This window comes from Dicentrarchus labrax, unplaced genomic scaffold, assembly GCF_905237075.1.
Source record: "Dicentrarchus labrax unplaced genomic scaffold, dlabrax2021, whole genome shotgun sequence".
Classification (NCBI taxonomy): Eukaryota; Metazoa; Chordata; class Actinopteri; family Moronidae; genus Dicentrarchus; species Dicentrarchus labrax.
This window is the reverse complement of record NW_026136718.1, coordinates 1,930,186-1,945,495: the sequence shown is the minus strand read 5'-3', so window position 1 is coordinate 1,945,495 and position 15,310 is coordinate 1,930,186. Positions and strand designations below refer to the sequence as shown.

The window sequence follows — 15,310 nt, the reverse complement described above, 5'->3', positions numbered from 1 at the left end:
AGGTTTGTAGAAATCATATTTTTCTGTCTCTTGGTGGAAGACTCTAAACATGAGAAGCTGATCTGAAAGTGAACTAAAGGCCAGACACAAGATAAACAGGGTGAAAATTCGACGGAGAACGTTCCTTCGGGGCTGCGAGCTGAGCTGCTGCTAGTGTTAGCTCAGCTTGTTTCTCTGATAACTGTCCGGTGTGTATCACGTGCTTTGGCGTGATACCGGGTTGTATTTTAATCCAAACTATGATTTTTCCTGAACCAAGTAAACGTTGAACATCATCTGAAATGTTCACCTTTTTAGACAGAGTCGTTTGCGATATTGTTGGTGTTTACAGTCTGTGTGAGATGAAACCTATTTTCTTATAGAGTTGGAGCTCTGACTTTAAGTTGAACAGCAGTACTTTGCACGTTGAGGCGATCACACTTGCCCTGAATACGTGTTGGTCACTTCATCCCCCTGTGGTCTCTGTCTTCCTCCTGTCTCTACGAGCTGTCTGAGATATACTCAGTCTGGAATCAGGCCCAAAACTCTGCTCTGCTGACGTGACTGGACAAATTAGTGTTACTCCAGCTAATGTATTCAAACTGCTGCCGAGCGGCTGCAGAAGACATTGAGAAGTATTAGAAATGATAGCCTTGACTGTCAGCGACGCTAACCACTCCTGAAAAGGTGACAGCACATTTGGCTGCTATTTGCTGGGGGAGAGAAAAAAAATACCTACGAGTTTAACTTTGGGGCATTTTGATCTTTAATTCATACGGGATGTGGAAAATGTGTTGGGTGTATTCACATCTCAAAAGAGTCATTCTGACGAGAGAAGCATGCCGTGGAGATCATCTCACGCCATCGCGCCTTCAACACTTTGATGATTTTGTACTTTCTCAGTGCCAGTCTGCTCATTGACAAACTATCCTTTCATAAAAAGCTCAGGGAGGAACAACTCCGCACCACTCCCGTCGAGCTCTTACGCACGCAAATGCTGAATATTTGAGGCGACTCCTGGATGTGTTTTATGCAGACAACATCTGACAGGCTTGAAATGAAGCCAGGGCAGATATGAAAGCAGGCACTGTCTGTCAAAACCAGGAAATAATCAAGCCCACCATCCACCTCAGGGGCCCAGCTGAAAGTCATTAGCCCAAAACAATGAGCTGCTTCTACTGTTAGCCTGAAAAAAAAATAATAATAGTAATAATACTTAACGATCTGAGAGGATCTCAATTATCTCGTGTGTTTTGAGCCCACTCTGGAAGATTGCAGCGCGGTCACTGTCAGGGGTGTGCACGGGTTGTACTGTAGGAATATTTAAGGAAAATTGGTCAGCATTTATGTTCCAGCCTTGATTGTAATAGCAAACGGTGATTACCCATCTCTAATCCTATTTGCCTTTGTTTGGAACGGGATGAAAAACTTTAAATATGAAAAGAAAAATCATAAAACTGCATCCATATGCTTTCTGAGTTTGGCATTTTTATTTTTGATAAACAATGCAACTAAACCTCTTCAGCAGAATTTAAATAAATATACAATAAGCTGCACAAACATGTACTGACTGGAAAGTGGAAGTCTAAGTTTAAGCACTACACAGAATTAATTGCACAGAAAATCAATATAAAAATGTCTATTATTGTGCAATATTACAAGCAAAAGTATAAAACATACATAAAAAACTAAATTAATATTTACACCTGACAAACCTGCACTGAATGAACATAATTTCTACTGCAATAAAAAGTGAACTATATGCTGTACTGAAAGGTGACTTTAAGAGCATATCTCCACCTGCTGTTAGCACGTGATCTGTATCTGGAACAGAAAGGTTAATGCAGATGTAAATGCACAGAGCATCAAGTATATCCGGCTGCAGCACAAACATGAAGAAATCTGAAGGAAGGACATAAGGACATTTATCTCAACATACAGTTTTCAAGTTTTAGTCTACATTAAATGTACGTGTTTGAAAGGTAATTTTTTTAATTTGTTTCATTTATTTTATTTTATTTTTGATCTTCTATGGTTTATTATCTTCCTCAGCCACCGTAACTTCATGTACAAGCAGTTTGGAGGTTTGTAGTGTCTGCTAGCTGGATCCAACTGGACTCAGATCAGCCAGACCCCAACTACATGTGGTCTAGTGTAAACGCAATCTGTGGCCATAGTCTTAAGAAAATTTGCTCCAGAATTGCAACAATATCCCCTGTGGCTGAAAAAGCATTTTCTCAATAGACCCCAAACTGCAAACGAGGTGAATTATGACTCTTTGTATTATAAATGTTTAATCCGTGAAGGCCCAGGTCTTTTTTATGCCTTGCATTCTTCTTCCTTGTCTAAACCTGGCACCGATTTTACCAACAATGCAATTCAACCAGAGACAGTTCAGTCAGAGATTGGGGTGTGTTGTGCTAGCAGCTAATGCTATCTGATCAGATGTCATCCTCCAGATTACATATCCAGATACAGCTCACATGTTAATCGTAACTGGAAAAAAAACAACAATAAAGTTTTACAAATCTTGGTACAATATTGTTGGTGCTGTAACATGTTAGATTTAATCAAGAACGGATAGAAATAATTAACTCCAACAGTAAATCTGACTGCACATGTTATTCCAATGATCGTCGTGGTTCAGACAGGAACAAGCTTCTCCCGCAGTTACATTTCAGAGGGTCTATCTTTAATGTCATCAAGATACAAAACCTGGAGGTGGCCGGCTGACTGTAAATTACAGTCAGAGTGCTTCTGTAGAAGTTTCATGTCTACATAAAAGCTTTATTTCTATTCTGTGCTGAACAGAAAGAGAACTCCTGTCTCCATAAAATCGCCCTGGGTGCCATCACGCCATCCACACCGCCGCTTCAGGATTTATATCCAGATGACAAGATTATTTGCTGTGTTGTAGTTTTCAAAGACTTAATCAAGTGTCTAAATTGGACCCGAAAAGGTGCTTTTTGCTGTTTTTAATTCATTTTAAGAAGGATGTGTTTACACAAATCAGGAATGCCAGACACTGACTTGATAACAAATCTAGACTTGGAAGTGGAATAACATGTGAATTCAGCTTTAGGTTGGATTTTCCTTTTAGTTTCTGTCAAATTGAGCAATAACAACCTGAATCTCTTCACGGTAAAAATGTCACTTCTATTTCATAGCAATCATCCAGACAGGAATGATGATCTCAGGGAAACCTTCCTGCTTCTCAATAGCCAGGATCTCCAGGCCGGCCTTGGCGATGATGTTTTTCATGATGTCCAGGTGGCGGCTGATACTGCTGTCGATAGGGTCCAGCTTGCAGCCCTGTCGCGCCATATTGTCTTTAATTATGATGACACCGTTTGGACGCAGACTCTTCTTACAGCGAATCAGGAAGTTCATCAGGTCCTTGTCTGTTAGGTGGCCTGAAGAGAAAAATGGATTAAGGAATGAAGGCAAAAAAACCAAGCAACCACAACTGAGATACCTGTAGTCTCACTTAAAAAAAAGATGCTTTTTTCCATTTAAATTACATTAACACGACTCTGCAGCAATGTCCACCCAATGCCAATCAGTAGACGTTCAGGGCGGTCGATGGGCATGTTGCAGATCCAACTTACGCCAGTCTTTTGTTTTTAACCGTAATATTTCCCTAACCTCATATCCCTTTTCCCCCAGCAGTTTCAGGACTGGTTTGGATCTAATCTTGAGCCAGTTCTTCATGTTTCAACCTAGAACCTTTTCAATTGAATTCAAATAATGACCTTTATTTAAGTCTCGAAAATCATTGAGGTGTCCCTCTTTTACAGTGACGTAGAGAAACAGAGAAATATGCAAACAATAATAAAGTAAAAGTTAACATTAATGTTAGGAACACCGAAAACAATATTTATATTACCAACGCAACATTGATGTGAGGAATTAGTCACTATGCTTGCTCAGGTAATGTTAGCAGAGAGCTAGTGTAAGCTTCGTAACAATAGCTTATGTTGCACATACAGTGACATAATGACGTGGCTCTATAATGGTTCTCTAACTTGTGGAAAAGTTGACCAGTTCACCAGTTGAACCAACTTTGAAACTTCACTATCACCAGACCAGAATCAACAATGACTATAGTTTATTTACAATAACCACAATCTTTCCCAAACAGCAATGAATCACTAATTTACTAAATGCATTGAATATAATCCGGTTTTGCTGTCCATCACCAACATTTCATCTGGTGGGAGGGTTGAAATGAGACCGAACAGTGACAGGAGAATCTCTCTTCATTAACTCAACATTTCACAGGTGTACAAGTTAACTTCAAGAATGGATGACAATTAAAATGTCTCTATATAATAATGAACAGGCTATAAATTGAGATCCTTCTCATACTTACATGCCACCCACTGCATCCAGATGACGTCGTACTTGTTTTTTGGAGGCGTGAACTCCTGCAGGTTGTAGCAGTAGTAGGTCTCGATGCGGTCAGCATCGTCGCCAAGGTACTCCTCATGTGCGTGGAGCAGGAAGTGCTCCATCATGTCCGCCATCTCCATTTTCTCAAACACAGGAAGGAGGACGCCTTTGGACACACGGCCGATCCCGCAGCCACAGTCCAGGGCACAGTGTGTACCTGTGGCCTTACCGGGACCCTGCCGGAGAAAAAAAGGGGTGAATAGTTCATAACTGAAGCAAAATTCAACCTTATTTAGAGGTTTTTCTAAAAGGATAAAGTCAACTCAATTGAAGGTCGTTTGTAATAAAACTGAGGCAACCATAAAAAGAAGAGCTGGATTTATGCTTCACAGAAAACAAAATGTCAGTTTTCCTGCAGCATGTTATTACCATTTCTATAAGTCATAGAGGAGTCTATTCTTTATTTTCTGTGTTTCCAGATGTCAGGCCTCTGTACCTCAAAAGCACCGACAGCACAAACAAGAAGACCTCAGTTCCTTCAGGGCAACGAAACTATGAACTTTACCGCGAGGGAACAAAAAGTCACCTCACTTGAATCATGCTGGTTTTTCTTCCTTTTCATTTGGTATTCTGACCTCACTCCAACCCCTCCGCATCAGGGGCCCCAGTGTGTGATTGTATGAAAGATGGGGCCCTGAGGAGCTCTGTGCTTGTTACAGGAGGCTTCCTGGTTTCTGTGAATTACTGCCATATTGCTCTGTGCGCATGTAGCTCAGTTTAATCTGGATGTGTTCTAAATCTTTTCCTACCACACTTGGGTTTTTAATGGAGATGTCAGGTTTGAACAGGAGCTAGTTCACAGCCAGGGGGGAGATTTTGGAAGAGGATGATGTGTTGCTGAGCGCAAATTTGTAGAAGATTTGGCGGACGTTATGGTTTAATTCACGGTCATTGCATTTAAGTGAGGAGTTAAATTGTCATTTCTGGACATTAGAAGCACACAAAAAAGCAAAAACTCCAACTTGAAGCAAACGTCACTGACTTTAACTCAGAAGCAACTATATCTAGAGCACTAAATGCAGTTCTTTTAGTCTTACACCACTTTAAAATAGTGGTTCTCAAACTTTAGAAGCCGAAAAAAGTTCCCCACAGTTTTTAGCATTCAGATCTTTGAAAGGATGCGCCTTCCCAGTATTTTGTTTGTGGTGCTAAACCAAAGTCAAAGTTCTAATGTTGAATACCCAAAAAAGTCAGATACAGTCGAAGATTGTATGGGGTTTACCATTTCACTTATATTTACTCTTTGTTCTTGTATGGAAGTTAACTACCATGTGACTCTTGAAGCACTGCCTGAGTTTGACCAAAAAAGGTGCCAGTACTCTAATTCAGCACAACCCTAAAACTAAACACAATATAACCCTAACCCTTACTGTATGGGCTTTCTTTTAGCCTTTTTACAAAGTACATTTTCAGTGGTGAATTATTATGAGCAGTTGTAGAAATACTAATAAGGATCCAAGTTAATGTTATCTTGACAAACTGTATTCTAAGTATACTGTAACTTATCATGCTCTCATGGCCTCGGCAATGTACTGTACTGTGTTATCCGGTAGTGGTGAACACTGTAGCTGAGCTCTGTTAAATCAGTGTTTGTTGTGTTTACATTAGCACCAGTGCACGAGTAGCCACTTAGCTGTGTGCCGTTCCTTTAAAGCATCCAATCTTAGCAGTTTATAATTAGAGTTCCTGTAAAACTGATCCTCTAAATAACCCGGACTCTGGGCCAAACCCATTCCCCTGATTAGCACTTGGACGCTCGACACTGAAGTTTGTATGTATATATGTATGAGTGTAAGAAGGTGATGATATATTTTAAAGGAAAGGTTTGACTTTGTATTGTATTTACTTTGTTTTTGCAGAGATTTGCATAATATGAAACTGCTGCCAGCAGCAGGTTAACTTAAAGAGAACAGGGTGAAAATAGCCAGCTTGGCTCTGTCCAAAGGAAACAAAATCTGCCTAACAGCACCTCTAAAGCTCACTGATTAACCCATTATGGTAACAATAATTCACCATTTTACAGGGGTTTGTGTTAGAGTCTTGGCCAAGACCAGATACCAGGCAACCAGCTTGCACTCCAGGAAGTTAATGGTTCAGACCAAGAAATAGTACAGAAAACAGCAAATTGTCATGTTTACATGTTTTTTTAAATTTTTTTTATGAATTATAATGCATTCATTAGTGAGCTTGAGGTGCTTGTAAATTGTAGATTTTATAATAAGGCAAGCTGTTTCTAGTCTTGCTGCCAGTAGCTTCATACTTAGCAAGAGTTATCTTCTCATCTAACTCTTGACTTAAAGCTAATAGGTTCCCAAAATTCCCCAAATGTCAAACTTTTCTTTTAATATGCATATCTTTAGGTCAGTTATCGACAAACTTGCAATTTATGGCACTTCACACGCATCCTGAGAAACCTGGAGATTTAGAGACTAGTCATGGGAACACCTGGAAATTGATTAAAATGACCAAATATTGTGGAAATAATTTATGTTGAATATGTTTAATTTATGTTGTATTGTAATGCACGGTACAACTCTTTAAAGCTGGTTTATCAGATGCAGAGCCAAGTGGAAAAATGCCCTCTTTTTTCATTTTTGGCTCGTATCTCCGTCCATAGCTGTTCACACTCGACACAGAGCGGAAACGACTCACTGCGGCCTTTTTGCTGTCAAGTCTTTCTAGAGGCACGAGCTGAATTCTCAGAGGCCCAGTTTAAATGCTGTAGATGGTCATATAAATATAAGTTATGTGACCATTTGTGAGAATGTTCTGTTGTGTATTGTCAAGAAAAAGTCCTGGAAAATTATTTCCTAAAGAGAGTGGGAACCCTGATGATATATCTCAGCCAAAAAGACCAAGAATTACATCCAATCGTCACACTAGTCCGTCTGCATGCTGACGTTCTCACTCCATAGTCATTTCTACATTATGACATGTACTCGTGGGTCGGACCACACTCACACACACCAAGCACCTTAACACACCTTAATTTTGATCTCAACTACACACCTGTAATGGTTTGTGACGGCATCAGAAGTTAGCAAAACCTGAAAAGGAACTCAAACTGGCCTGAGTGGTAGTTCTTGCTACAGTAGGTGTCTCCACACACACACACACACACACACACACACACACACACACACACACACACACACACAGACTCACAAGGTGAAAACAATACCAGCTGAAAATATCTGCGCTGTAAACAAATTAGTGCTAGTAAAAAATGACCATGGCACAAAGTGATTAACAGCTGTTGGCTCGGTTTGTTCTGTCTGGGTGTTTATGGGGCTGGCATCAAGTCTGTGCTACTATTAGAAACTGCACTGAGGCCTCCTCCCACGTGAAACAAGATGGAATTCTCTTTACAGTCAGGATGACGAACTCCTAGCCCAAAATAGACTCTGACATGTATATTCAGAGATAACTGCAGCAGTGTAAATCAATACAGTGCTGTACAGTATGTCACAGTGATGGATGCAGCGCGTCAAATGTTACTGTATGAGTTTAGATCTGATTGAGCCTTTGAACTGCTGTGAATCTGAAGGTGAGTCAGTATCTCGTGACTCACCACAAACCTCTTCAGAAACTGCCGGGAACCCTCCAGATCAACGTGGCCTATCTCCATAAAGTCTCCCAGCATGCCCTCCTCCGAGGCGGAGACGTCCTCGTAGAACTGCTGAGCTCTGTAGTAGAACTGTTTTTCTCCTTTGATGTACTCACAGGTGACTGGAAACAGCTTCACTGTCATAAAGAGAACAGAGACAGGGTTAAAGACAGGGTCATCTTAGTGAGTAACAGTTTAATCTATTGACAGACAGATTCTCAACAATGGTCCGTACATTTCAAGAGTGACTTTAAAGAGCTGTGTTTCACTGTCCTCTTTGGTTGGTAATGTCACAGTGTCCTAGAGTTCACCTGTACATCACTGCAGTAAGGTGAGAAGTTAAATAACTGGAGATTATCAGGGAGTAGCATTGCACTTCTACAACACTCACACAGACTACAGATTCACAATGGAAAGTTTAAATATCGATGCAGCTGACTTCTTCTTCTTCATCATGAAAGTAAGATAAGATAAAGAAAAGATATGGTGTTCCTTTATTGGTTACCCCACAGGGGAAATTCAAATTGGGACACCAGCACGAGGGAAAAGAGTAAAGAAAAACTGAATAAAATACAATATAATATGTAATATATATACACTATATACAATAAAAAAGTATATAGTAACCAGAAAGTATGGTGTCTACATTATACAGTACCCATAATGCAACTAGACTACAAACAGCTGGGTGGCAGGCAGTGACAGTGTAATTAGTGGACAGAGCTTCCAGGTCTGTGAAGTGTCTTAAACCTGCATTCTTTCTAATGGCCAGCAGGGGGCAGCACCATGAGTTAAGATACCATTCAGTCTTATGGAGAAATGAGTCGACTTCTCAGTTGATTGATGAGCTCAGTAAACAGTTTCCTGATGAGTTTCTGGTCTCAGTCTCTAGTTTCAGTCTTCTTCCATACAGCATGATGTTCATTTAGTAACTGATGGTCCCATTTAGAGTAAAACAGACCATAAAACAACATGGCGGCGGGCTACTGCCAAACTTAAAAAGAAAGAAACTTTTATGGCAATCTGACGAGCTGTTGAAGAGATGTGTAAATGATTTAAAACACTGGATGTTATATTAGTGATTGCAGTTTAGTAATAAGGAATTAGGAACAGATTATTTCCACTAATAGATACGACACTGGACTGCTCTGAATGGGGAGGAACACTGTTCACAGTCTCACAGGAAATGTAGGATGATAATTTGATTAGCAGAAGACTATAAATAAGGACGTACTGCGTTACTCTTGTGCTCAGCTGTTACATGATACAAGATGCTGTTTAAGTCATCTCCAGTGTTTGTGTGCATTTACAAGGTTTATAAGTTAAAAAGTTGATATGGCTAAAACTGGGAACCTCAAAGGACCAAAACCAGAGCAGTTCTCAACCATTGTTCAACTACGTGTTTTACTACAACATACTCCTTTTACAATATGAAGTCAATGACATACTGTGACATTAAGAAACTTAACACCTGGCTTCTTAAACCATCCCAACCTCCCAATGCCTCGGTTCTGCTGAGCTGAAATAAATCCTGCAGAATGGACGCAACATTTCCGAAGGCTTAGATGACACGTTCCTGGCGGTGGGGGTCGTGAGGGAATGTCCGTCCGCTTGTCAAGGATCTCCAGGGGCAGAATTCATGACACCACGGTGAAACATTAAGAACGGGGGATTTATTTCCAGCTGGACTCCCTCCTTCATGCTAGAAACATCAGGACGAGGCAGAGAGCCAAGAAAGCGACTTCAGCACCTGGAAGTCGCACTAAAAACACGGTGTAGAAACAGAGAATTCATGCCACGACTTTCCTGGCAAGTGCCGCCGCTTGGTTGTGAAATTTTGTCATGGCATCAGGTTAGTTTGAGCAACTAAGGCTGGCAGTTACATGTCATGTGACCACTCTCAAGGCTCGTAGAGGAAGGGTAAGTATAGAAACATCGAGCAAGACCAAGAAGGGCGGACATACGCGTCTGCCAAGTGTCAATCCAGTTCCATCATGTTCTTCCATCTCACACCTTCAAAGTGGAGCAGCTCATTAGAAGCTGACCTTTGAACAGAATGAGACATCTGATTAGAGGATACAGTTGGAAGATTAATGTTTATTTCCGATGTCTTAGGCCTAAATTTAAAGTCAGCGATACCCCTCCAACCTCTCTATAGTATATTTATTTTAGGAGTGCTCCTTTTGCTTGACGTGTATTGTATTAAGACATAAAAAAAGACAAAATATGTATTCCAATCAGTCAATTTAAAGCTGTCACAGCTGTAAATAATCCAACCGTAGCCCTCTAACTGTCATGTATATTACCGACTGACATGAGTTAGTACTTTCGTGCTTGACATTCTATGCCATTAATGGGCCTTGTATCATGTTAGTGGTAAGAAAGTAAGGCGTCTTTGAGCCAGAATGGCCAACAGGTCAGGATCTCTTGTTTCTGCAACTTGTGCTCTTATGATGGACAAGTGGAGACCCCCTGGAGAGGATTAGGTTAGACTCAAACTTAACACCTTCTGACTAGCCAACTGTCACAATAGAGTTCACTGACCAACATGTGTTATGAAAATAGATTTCTCCTGGTGCTTTTATGGAGCATCTCGCTGTAAGAACAAATGAACATAAGATTTAAAGTCTGTTCATAAACAAACACATTATATTGAGTATAATATACAGATTCTGTGGCTTCTTATTGTATTTTCATTTTATGGACACAGGATACGCTTTGTTTTAAACTGATAGTTCAACATTTTGGATAACACCCTTAATTGCTTAATTGATATGAAGCTCAATATCCATCTCATGTCTGTGTGTTTAATACAGAGAACACCGTTAGCCTAGCTTCTAGCTTAGCATAAAGATAGGAAGCTGATGGAAACAGTAAACCTGGCTCTGCCAACCAACCCGCTAAAGTTCAGCTCCTAAGTTCATTGACATTCTGTATCTTGGTTATTTAACCCTGTGCATAAACAGAAGAGTAAAAACAACAATTTGTGGCATTAAAAACATGGACTATTTCTTATTTCTTTTATACATATACATTTTAACCTTGCGAGGCAGCTGGATTAACAAGATCATGAGACAAAATCCATCTCGCCAAACTTCAAGCTAGGCGCTTGTGTACAAATCAGTGTCTGAAATAGGCCTCAAGGTACTGAGTTCTCAAGGGTTAAATGTCACGGTCAGAGCCAATCAGAGGCAGAATAAGAGTGGCTAGCTAGGTTAATGCTGAGAAAACAGCGCTGAAACTGTCCTTGATAAAATGAATAAAAACCCAGCAGATTTTGGGTTAGTTAAGGGAAATCTGGCACTTAGGGTTATGTTGTGGAAGGGTTGTGACAGCTAAACCCAGTTCAGGTAACGCTGTGTTTCACCGGTCGCCTGTCGATGGCGTCATATCCCCTTTGTGCCTGCGTCAGCGTTGTGGTTGTCTGTCAGAAGCTGTCATACATTGACTGTTGATCCAGTCTGAAGCCACATTTTTACCATCCACTGTTTAGATCTTGGTGCTTTTTAACTCTAGATTTGAACCGGATGAAGGATTTTAGTCATCGGACGTCTGGATCTTAAGTTATCAGAGAAACAAGCTGAGCTAACGTTAGCAGCAGCTCGGCTCGCAGCCCCTCCGGGACGTCCTTTGTCTGTCCAACAGCGTGGGAGAAGCAGTGATTGTTAAGGTGGAACTGTTTTAATCTTTTGTATGTTTTGCTAATCAGAGACCTCACGTGACACAAGACAATGGCTCATTCCTTTTCCAACGCTCTCCTAGGTTCAGATGTGTTTCTGTTAAATACATTGGATGTCCTCTTAGATTGATAAGTTCACATGTGCAGAGGTAACATATGGGCCATGTTAACAATCCACATGTCATACATTTAGCATGCATGCAGGCATTCACATACAGCCCAAAATATCTATCTAACTAAAGTTTGCTGACACTTGCCACCATGAGCTACTGGGCTGATCCAACCAGGTAGGGCTGCAGCAGCAAAACCTCCATCTGACCTACTGAATTAAACATTTATTCAACTTCTCAATTGTAAGAGAAAGATTTCGCTTTATTTATTTTCCAAGTAACTTGGTTGTGCTTCAATGCAAGAAGGAGTTCACATTTTACTGTAAAGTATTAGTAGATTCCTGTTTAAGGATTGAAAACTTCCACTGAGGCTGAATGTTTCTTATTACAAAAAGACAAAAACAATAATGAATCCAAAATTTATTTTAAAGATATGTGTGCATCTATGAATGGCCGCTCTTTTTAGACTTGATTCAGTAACAAAGGCAGTTAACCCTGGACACAGTCTTACAGCTGCATCGCTTGGTCGACTAATCAGTCAGTCGATTGACAGAAAATAATCACCAACTGTTTTGACAGTTGATTACATTTTCATGCAAAAATGGCAGAAAATGCTGTTTTCAGCCTCCTAAATATGGAGATTTGCTGCTTTTAACTGTTTTAAATCACATGAAACTAACTACTGGTTTTGGACTGACAAAACAAGACATTTAAGATGATTCTTCACTGTTTTCTGGCATTTAATAGACCAATTAATGGATTAATCAAGAAATAATCATTAGTTTGAGCCCTTCACAGCATCATAAAACCTTCCTCCTGAGTGTCTGTAAAACATGTATTTGAAATAAAAATACTAGTGTTATAATGTAAGATGATATTCTATTAGTATTGGCTATTCCAGTGACTTCAATCATCTCTAGTCATTCCCAGTGTTTTTACATTTTGTCCCATTTAGTATTAACCACATGCACTTAACATTACTCTCCAAGTGTATTTTAGATTTTCTATCATATTTCTCTCCCTTCTCACTACAGTATGTAACTTCAGATGGGTGATTAATCTCAGTGAACACTGGTTCTGCTTTGGTTTTTGTCAATCATTGTGGCATTATTATGGGTAATACACGGGTTTCCCAATTAATTTTCACTTCCATTTGCATTATCTCATGATGAATATGGGACTTTAATTAAGATCATGATGTTTGCTGCGCCCCTGCACATGGTATCCTGTGAAACAACAGCAGTGTAAAGTGATTTGTACTCAAAACAAACCCCCGGCATGCTTCTCCAGCTTTGCCAAATCCTTAATGGAGTCAAGGGTCAAAAAAAGGTCGTAAATCTTGACTGTGAGACTGGTGTGGAGTCTATGAGTGGGCCTTGTTCTTACCCACAGGAGTCTTCTCCAGCAGGTACAGGTAGCTGGCGAAGAACTCGCTCCTGAGTGTGTGGTGCAGGTGGAAGGACATGCTGTGGCGACACATGGTTTCATCTGTTTCTTTCCAGCGATCCCTGAAGGCCTGGTGAGCTCCCTTGAACTCAAAGTTTGCCGTTGAGCTGCTGCTCTGATCTTCAATTGAAATCTCCATTTTGGCTGCCTGTGGCCTCGTAGCAGCACCTCACAGAGCAATGCTTTTGTCCCCGAAGGTGTTTGAAAGAGCAATAGTAGAGTGGTTACGGTACCCGTTTGGGACACTGTTTCTCCAGCTGCTGCTATATCTGTCTAGCTGAGTGTTCAACACGTCTCTGCCAGCGTTCAAGAGATCGGCAGAGATCTTTTTCACGGGGCGGTGCTCAGAACGTCCCGCCAGATTTACAGATCACCTGCTGGGGACACTGACTTGGGAGGACTGAGGGAGGGGGGCTGGGGTATGGAAGGAGACGCCGGCTGTTTCAGGACGAACAGAAGCAACTGAACTTCAGGCTGCAAATTCCAGCAGTGCATGAGAGTCCATATGTCCGACCTCAAGCCTCTGCTTCCATATTATGTTGTCCTAAAATTAGCCACGTCTTCTCATGTTTGTATATAACGGCTCCTGTTTGCCACTGGCACAGGTCCCCAGAGAACAAAGTTACAATTTAGGCTCCAGGTCAGCTTATTCTCGTAGTACACAGACCAAAGTGAACATGTGAATTTTCTTTTTCATGTATAATAAAAATGTAGATTGAGGGCGCCTGGGAGTTAAAGACTCTTCTCATATGGGTAAGTGTTAAATATCTTATCTGTTGCACAAACATAAAGTCAAAGTCTGGTAGCAAACCCACCTTACCTTAGTGGGAAGTAAAGTCTATACTTATTTAATCCTCTTCATGGCAGGTGGGATATAACACCAAAACAATCTTTTGCCACTGGAGTTTGTCAATAGATGAACTGGCATTAACTGTCTCTGGTCCCTTACCTGTAGGTAAAGAAAAACACCAGCTATGTGTGGCGCACGTTCAGGTTGACCCATCGCCGTTTGACCTTAGAGTTACAGTAGTTTGGTGATTCATGTAGTTGGTAGTAGTTCCTCAAGCTTTGCAGACAGAGACAGTACATGTGCAAAGGGTAAAAAAGATATCACCATGAAACCCAGTTGATTATTTACTTCAGGTTTTCTGAAATAATATGTTTAAATATGCAAATGATGCACTTAAAATGACAGAATTCCCAGAACATAAATCTGAACATGGTTTAAAATTCATTGTGTCATTTTGTTGACGTATTACAGTCAAAGCTTCAGCTTCTTTTTATCACTCAGCAGAAAATGCTAGCTGTCAGCAGTCATCAAAAATACATGTTTGCCATGTTTTGTAGGAATAAAATGTGATATAAATCAGGCTGTGAACAATAAATGAGCAACCCTTCAGTAAAAACCTTCAGAATATAGACAGGAATAAAACTGGGAGGTTTGGTGCTGAAGTGAAAACAGCCTTAAAGATACATATTGTAAAATTCACTACAGGTGAACTTCTAACTAATAAATATCACCATGAAACTTACCCAGTTGATTATTTACATTAAGACAATTCTTTTTTTATTACAAGTTTCCTGAAGTTGTATGTTTGAATATGAAAATGAGGCATTATCTAATGCTAACTTTTGGAGAAATCTACAGATGCAAACAGACAAAGTGCAGTAAAACTAACACCTTAATGTTTATTTTTGGGCATTTTGGAAGTAAAATAGCCCAAAATTGACGAATGAAAGTGTAGTGTCTCGCCTTATGCCTTAAACCACAATAGCTGCATATGTGGCGTGTTTTATTAGGAGTAGGACAGGACACGAACCTTACTCCGTCCAACAAAAACAAACGATCAACATGTGTTTTTGTGCATGAGTAATCATTCATTCAGTCACCAGGGAATACTGTCTATTTCTGACCGCTAACACAAATAATACTGCATCAAATCACCAGCCACAGACTAAGTTTAGTGCAGTGACATCAGCTGTCACAAAGGTGGGGACTGACTGGTGCTGAGACAGGCAAATACTTTGTGGAGAGCA

At 40.4% G+C, this 15,310-nt stretch overlaps 1 protein-coding gene across 1 annotated transcript; it reads right to left on the bottom strand.

Moving 5' to 3' along the window:
- Positions 1-1,447: 1,447 nt before the first annotated feature.
- ntmt2 (N-terminal Xaa-Pro-Lys N-methyltransferase) lies at positions 1,448-13,722 on the bottom strand. The gene is made up of 4 exons (XM_051375780.1): positions 13,214-13,722; positions 8,003-8,175; positions 4,352-4,607; positions 1,448-3,392 (listed from the first exon to the last, which is right to left on the bottom strand). The coding sequence occupies exons 1-4, from the start codon at positions 13,410-13,412 to the stop codon at positions 3,136-3,138; spliced, it is 885 nt and encodes a 294-aa protein (XP_051231740.1). The 5' UTR covers positions 13,413-13,722; the 3' UTR covers positions 1,448-3,135.
- Between the last annotated feature and the right edge of the window lie 1,588 nt (positions 13,723-15,310).